Source organism: Eleutherodactylus coqui, chromosome 9, assembly GCF_035609145.1.
Source record: "Eleutherodactylus coqui strain aEleCoq1 chromosome 9, aEleCoq1.hap1, whole genome shotgun sequence".
Lineage (NCBI taxonomy): Eukaryota > Metazoa > Chordata > Amphibia > Anura > Eleutherodactylidae > Eleutherodactylus > Eleutherodactylus coqui.
Genome location: NC_089845.1, coordinates 126,594,667 through 126,601,994, shown reverse-complemented (window position 1 = coordinate 126,601,994; position 7,328 = coordinate 126,594,667). Strand labels below are relative to the sequence as shown.

The 7,328-nt window shown below is 43.0% G+C and overlaps 1 protein-coding gene across 1 annotated transcript in view; it reads left to right on the top strand.

The window, feature by feature from the left end:
• Positions 1 to 3,447: 3,447 nt before the first annotated feature.
• FAM83A (family with sequence similarity 83 member A) overlaps positions 3,448 to 7,328 on the top strand; it is a 58,751-nt gene continuing 54,870 nt past the window's right edge. Inside the window, exon 1 of the mRNA XM_066578482.1 lies at positions 3,448 to 4,133. Within this exon, the coding sequence (XP_066434579.1) occupies positions 3,648 to 4,133 (486 nt within the window). The 5' untranslated portion in view covers positions 3,448 to 3,647. The remainder of the gene's footprint in view (positions 4,134 to 7,328) is intronic.

Below are 7,328 nucleotides of genomic sequence, written 5' to 3'. Positions count from 1 at the left end.
GATGGAGTCATCCTCCACAGCGCCACCTATTGGAATGTAACTTAGCTTCCTTACAAGTCAATATCTCACCATTTAACAGGCTGTAAGGCCCCTTTTACATGGACCGATAAATTGTTCAGATTCCTGCATCCAGCGGCAATCTGAATGATTATAGTTCAGTATAAATGTATGCTCCGACTGGACGATGAATGAGAATTTGTCCGCTTCTGCATGCAGTAAACTGAACGACAGATCGGCCCATGGAAACAGGTAGTCAGTTACTTATGAACAACTGCCTGCTTACTGTGAATGGAGGCGGGTGGGCTGTAACCTTCCCTCACTCTGCCTCCATTCACTGAGCAATAATCATTCCTGTGTATAATCTGCATCTGCGCCCGACAGATCGTCCTGTGTAAAAGGGCCCTAAGTCATACCAGAACACTCATGTACAGACGGTAGATTCTGGGTTCTTGCCTCTGTTAGCGCAAAGAGGATCGCTATAGGTATATTCTCGCTTTCCGAATTCAATAAGCCTTGAGTTATGAGCTGCTCACAAAATTGACTAGCCACACAGAAGTTGTGTAATCAAGACAATTTCTCCTTTAGGGCGCCTGCACACGAGCGGAAATTCTGCGGCGGGATCTCCCGCGGGATTTCCGCCGCTGCAAGCCTGCATAGGATTGCGTTAACAAACGCAATCCTATGCAGACGGCCGCAGTTTGGCCGCACGAAATCTCGCACGGCAAACAAGCTGCAGCACGTCCTATTTCTGTGCGGGGCTCGCAGAACCCCGCACAGAAACGCCACTCACTCACCGCCGGCTCTGGTCTGCGCATGCGCCGGCAAGCCGGCACATCAAACAGCCGGAACCGCGGGTGCGGGTAAGTACGCGCCGCTCTCTGCAGGCGCTCGGGTCGGGTCCCGCGGCGAGAATCTTTGCCGCCGGATCCGACCCGCCCGTCTGCAGGCGGCCTTATTTTGGGAACAGGTGGTAATATTTATAGGTTTTAGACAAAGACATTACTATGAGATGCCTTGGTTATTAATATGTTTAGCTTATTACAATTCATTTATTATCATTGGTCCTTAGAACTCAGTATGTGCAGTGACGTTGGTCTGAAGGCAGAACTTTCCTCCGGGTCGTTGTTCGGTTGGTCTAGAAGATCTCCAGAGTTCACTTTTCTCTGCCCATAGCTGTGTGTTACCCATTTCTAGCATCATTAATTAGTTACAATTCTAACCTTACACACTGGCAGTGTTTAGTCATTATTAATCAGTTAAGCCTACATAAAGGATATAAATTTCATATGTGTATAAAGTATTATATGGAGAGATATATACACACACATATACAGACACAGAGTACATTTGCCCGGTACTGTTGTATCTTGTCTCCACCACAAGAATGGGTGGAGATGTGGGATTGTCCTGGGAAGGTATAGGTTACGCCCACAGCTGATTGGCCCCCTTTGTCTATCCGCTGTCATCCTTCTGCCATGTCAGCTCCCCGTGTAAGCTCCTTTAGCCGCTGGTACCCCCGTTGTTGCTAGCGTCATGGGGGCGGCAGCCTCAGCTCCATAAGGTGCCAGGGGTGCTCCCGTGTCCCCCGTTGTGACTGTTTCCACCAGCCTCGCAGCAATATCCCCCGCTGTGAGTGTAATGCTGCCACCCTAGCCAGTCAGGAGCTTTGGGGCTTTAACAGGGTGGATACAGACAATCACTAAGTCTCCACCCATTCCCAGTTTTGTGGTGGAGACAAGATACAACAGTACCCATTTGCCCCAACCATCTATGGAGATACATCTATATATATACATACATACACACCCATATAAAGAGAGAGTTTTACATAGAAAATAGATATGTATCTGTCTTGCTTTAAAGGCCAATTATGCATATAACATATATTTTTCTCAAAACAAAATCCATCTTCCAATTATTTATTTGAGTCCTCCCAGTTTCCCCTTCTGTATATACTTTCAATTCAGACCCAAGCTAATTGGGTTCTTCATGGGAAATTATCTTGAATTTCTCTTAATTGCTCTATGCAAGAGCCAAATCACCTGCATATACGTTTTAGCAGAGAGAGAGAAAAGTAAAAGATAAACTTTTAGATAGACAAAGGCAAGATGACGTATAAGTGAGCATTGTGGCTTCTCTCACGCCCCTCATCAGTACACAGTAGGGTTCTGGTTAGCCGAGTGGATCAATGTAAGCCCAGAAGTAATATTTCTCCTTATAGAGAGGACTAAGAGAGTGGAAGGAGTCTTACAGGCCATGCAATGCTCCCTGGGAAAACACTATGCAAATCAATAATGGAATAATGCCTCCACAGCACCAACTATTGGGATCAAGCATGCTCATGCATTACACAGACAGCCTATTGATGTGAATGGACACTGTGTGATGCTTACTTTTCCTTGCAGTGGTGCTACAGGTAAATTGAACACTTGCTGCTACAGCACGTTCCCTCTTTACAACTGATCACTGTGCAACACTCTATTATCAGCTTTTGACAGTTGATCCTTCTAAGGTTTTATTCACAGGAGCGTATATACGCGGCTATGTAGCGGCCTTTTCATGCCCGACCAATAGAGATGAGCGAGCGTACTCGGAAAAGCACTACTCGCTCGAGTAATTTGCTTTATCCGAGTATCGCTGTGCTCGTCCCTGAAGATTCGGGTGCCGCTGCGGCTGACAGGTGAGTCGCAGCGGGGAGCAGGGGAGAGCGGGCGGGAGAGAGGGAGAGAAAGATCTCCCCTCCATTCCTCCCCGCTCTCCCCTGCAGCTCCCCGCTCCGTGCCGGCACCCGAATCTTCAGGGACGAGCACAGCGATACTCGGATAAAGCAAATTACTCGAGCGAGTAGTGCTTTTCCGAGTACGCTCGCTCATCCCTACCGACCAATATATGCGACCATCTGAGGCATTGGATTCCAATGTATTCGTTAACATGGGCGAATTTACGGCATGTAAAAACGTTACATCTTAAAAAATAGAATATACGTGACCAAAATCCACGCCATCATGCACATTTAAGTCGCGGACATGCAAACGTAAAAACGCATATGCTCACTGTGAAGGAGCCCCAAGAAAAGGAGTTGTCCAATGTGGTATTCATTATTCTCCCCCGCTGTTTTCTATTCTCTTGAATGCGGCACATGTTTGCAACATCCATAAAGTAAGACAATTTGTCTTGGTTTGCAGCTACATAGTTTGTAACAGTCAGGCATTAGTCTGACAATGCTCTTACTGTTATGAGTATAGCAGTTTGGGGAAAAGATTAGTTGAGTACCTTTGACACCTTTGTAGGAAGCCTCCAGGTGGAGAAGCTCATAGCTGTGCAACCATCTGCTCCATTGACATGTTACATGACCGTGAGAGTGACAGAACCACAAGGGGAGTTCCTAAAGCTCCAGAGTAGCCCACAGGTATAAGGCGTGTCTCCACCTAGATAAGGCAGTTTACAGGGCTGTCCCTTCACCTCTGATCCAAGCTCTGTTGCTTCTGTAAGAAGACTTTTCAGCTTAAAGGGCTTCTGAGATGAGCTGAATGCTTTGTTGGGTGTTTCATGGCCAGGTTGTCCTGAACTTCTATCCTAAGAGATATTTTCCAGAAAGCTGATACAAATCGTGGTAGAACACTCAGGACCTATCTCTATCAGGAAATATGAACAGGTCTAAGACATTGGGTAAAATAAAGAAGAGACTTGAAGAAGCTAAGAACAAGTGGGCAAGGCTGAGTAAGCCAGAGTTCTGCCATAATGAGAGCGCCAGGTTGGCAACAGATGCCCTCTTAGATGGTGGATCTGATGACTATCAAAAGGTTCTTACAGAAGAAGGAGAAGTAGACTTCCTATCGAAGCAAGAGGTCCAATACATCTTGGACAATGTGAAAGAACCATACTATGCCAATGAAAGTCACATGGAGAACGGAGAGAACGGGTCACTGCAAAATGGGAATCATTCGCACCAGTCTGAATGTTTTTACCCTATTAATTCGGATAAGAGTGAGACCACCACACCCCTCCATAACTGGAGTTCTGAGGAGAAACCCTATCTGAAGGACAAATCCAGTGCGACTGTGTACTTCCAAGCTGATAAGACCAATAACATCAGGGAAACCATCAGGAGGTGTATACACCGAACTGGTCAGGTAATATAATGTTTGATTTTTACCGTGTAGTAGAGCTGAATTTGTCATTTAATGCATTGATGCTAGATCATTATATATGATAAGTCACAGAACTAGGCTAGGGCTACATCGGGACTTTGGTTGTATGACACCAAGTCTCAGAGGATTCGACGTGGCCAAAAAATGTGTGCAACTTGTATGCGGCTTGCTGTTATGCAACTCTTTTAGGGCTGCGATTTGGTTGCATACAACTTGCATTGCAGTCTATGGTAACAAAGTTGCATGCAATCTGCGACCAAAAATCCAACAGTTTTACAATTTTTGCAATTGTTCTGTTGCAGTTGCGTTAGGTCACAACACAATCCCATTGACAGTCATTAGATGTGATGTTGCAGTGCGGCTTCAATCTCCATGCTGCACAGCCAAAAGTCGCCATGTAGCCCAAGCCTACAGGTGTCACAGTAGGTTCTACGTTACACCACAAATAGTGTTATGTACTCTTATATCAAAAGTAATTTGACAAACGCAGCTCTGCTACATCACATAAGATCATCTCTGGTCCATGGGGACAAAACATTCTGCTGATTACTGGAAAAAAGTTATTTCTTTGAGTAAGTGGCTGAATTCTGCCAATAAATGCAGCTGTAAAAGACCCTCCTGAATCTTAACCTAGAAATGTAGCAGAGCTGAAATGTTTCTTTAGCTCTTTAGAACTGCATTGCTTGCACGTACACGCTGATAGTTCTTCATTTATGATCTTGAGCTAAAGGTGATGTAGTAATTCCATGGAAAACATATGGTGCTAGATCAATGAGCTGTGCCAGATGACAAATTCAGTACTGCTATTCAGTAGTAGGATATCACTTGTTACAAAAACATAATAATATCTAAGTAGGTTTTACAACTTCTGATGTCACTGTGTATTATAAGGTTTTGGTTTGTCACCCACATGAGAAATATTAGTGGAGAAGATATGTAAGATGTTGATAACAATCCTGAGATATCAAGATGAATCATGCAAAATGTCAAACTCAGCTCTGCTACATCCAATGCATATATACTTATTGGGATGCCAAAGTGGCAGAGCTGATTTTTTCATTGAACCAATTAGAGTTTAGTTATCATGATAACTGTGAGGATAGTTTAATTTCTACCTGCAGTCCCATGTAAGACCACTTGTAACCCAATTTAACCCCTAAGGACCAGGGGTTTTGGTCCTAAAAAACCAGACACTTTTTAGGGCTTTTACCCATACGGTGGTTTGACTACCCTATTTTTTTTTTCTTCAGCTACAAGAATTATTTTTGCAGCATTTTTTCTTCAGTGACATGTAGGGCTATTTTTAATATATTTTTTAATTGAATTTTTTTTGTTTTATTGGAGGTAAAATGCTAAAAAAATGATAATGATTTATTTTAGCATAAATAAACTAATTTTGAAAATAAAGTACAGGAATGAGTTCATTTTGCTTCGGACATTTTGATATATAATTTGTATAGTCTCTCATTAGAAGGTGCATATGGCCACAGTTTAGGTTGGCATCGGCGGTGGATAATATTCCTTTTTATATATATTTTTTTTTATTTTATTAAGCATTTTTTTACTTATTCTTGTAACAATTTTTTTAAACATCTCTGTCATATATTCATATTGTCTTTTTCTAATTTCACACTTTTCCACTGTAACTACAGCATCCATAGGAGCCCCAGTTATAAGGGAAAACATTTCCCTGTAGTGACAGTAGTCACTGGCAAAGCTGATCAGGGTCTTCAAGGAACCTGCAGCTCTGCCTTGTCAGGGGGCACCCGGCGGTCACGTGAATAGCAAAAGTGACACTATTCTCTACGTAGCGCGCATTGAGCGCTATGTAACTTGCAAGAAAGAAGGCAGAAGCCAAAGACCCGATTTGCTACTGCTACATTGCAGGAACAGGAGTTTTAATCCCACACTATATTTTTACTTTCAGCCGAGATTAAAGACCAAGCACCATAAAATTAACACTGCTTGGTCCTTAATGGGTTCATATACCAATGACTTGTGCCAAATGACAAAGCCTTATTCACACAACCAGAATTTAGCTGCGTTAAAAAATCGCGATCATCTGAAGCATTGGATTCCAATGTATTCATTTAGATGAGCTGCATAAAAATATCACGCTGGGAAAAGTAGGACATAGGTGACCGAATACAGCAACCAACTTTATACGCAGCATCAAAAGATAGGTCTTGCCCCATCTTTTGCCGAGATATGCTGGAGGTTCCTGTAGGCTTCTATTGGAGTTGAAAAAAGGAGGGGGAGGGAGTTTAGCTGTGTCCAACACTGGAAAAAGAAGACAGATGACTTTATTTAAGCATTAGTAGTCAATCCAAGGATTTCTGCTGACCGAGTGATTTCCGCGCTGCAGCGTATTTTTTCATTGATACACCACCCATGTGAATGGACCAGAAAACACGACTAAAGCCCGATACTTGATCGTGGCTCTTCTTCATTCATGTGATTTTTTTTTTTTAGCTGCGATCGGCGGAGCGTACAAAAGCATATGGTTGTGTGAAGGGGCCTAAAGTTGATGAAAATGGATGATTTCAATCAATTTGATCCTTTGTCAGGTGGAGTTTACCAATGATCAGTCATTTTAATTGGCCGATGACAGGCTGTCATCGTCTGAAAAGAAGTCGACCACATTTAAAATTTTCTTCTGACTGTCGGATGAAAGATCTTTAGTCACAAAGCTTTCGTCCATGAATGAAGATGGTTCATCTGTCGCCCGGTGTCAATGAACATGTGTGACCACTTTGAGTCACTGTAACGGCCAATCTGGACTAAAGCTGGTCATACATTTAAGATATTAATTAGTGGCAATGTGGCCGACCGATCATCCGTGGGAATGTTCATACGAAGGATCCTATCAGCAACGCTGCACATGAAAATGGGCAATCAGAGACTCCTTGGGACTCGGACATGTGATAAATGAGTGGTCTGATTTGGCTGACCTTGCCATATATTTGAAATTTTGTCTGCTGTCAGCTGAAATTTTCCAGCTGGACGGATCACATTTTTAGCAGACTAATATGTCTGTAGACTATCATTCTCATTAATTTTGCAGTTGATAGTCATCCAAAATGGCCAAAATTCCGTATGGCCAGCTTAAAGGGGTTTTCAGGGCTAAAAGTATTGATGATCTTCAACACAATTCTTTTCTACAAAATGACAGAAACC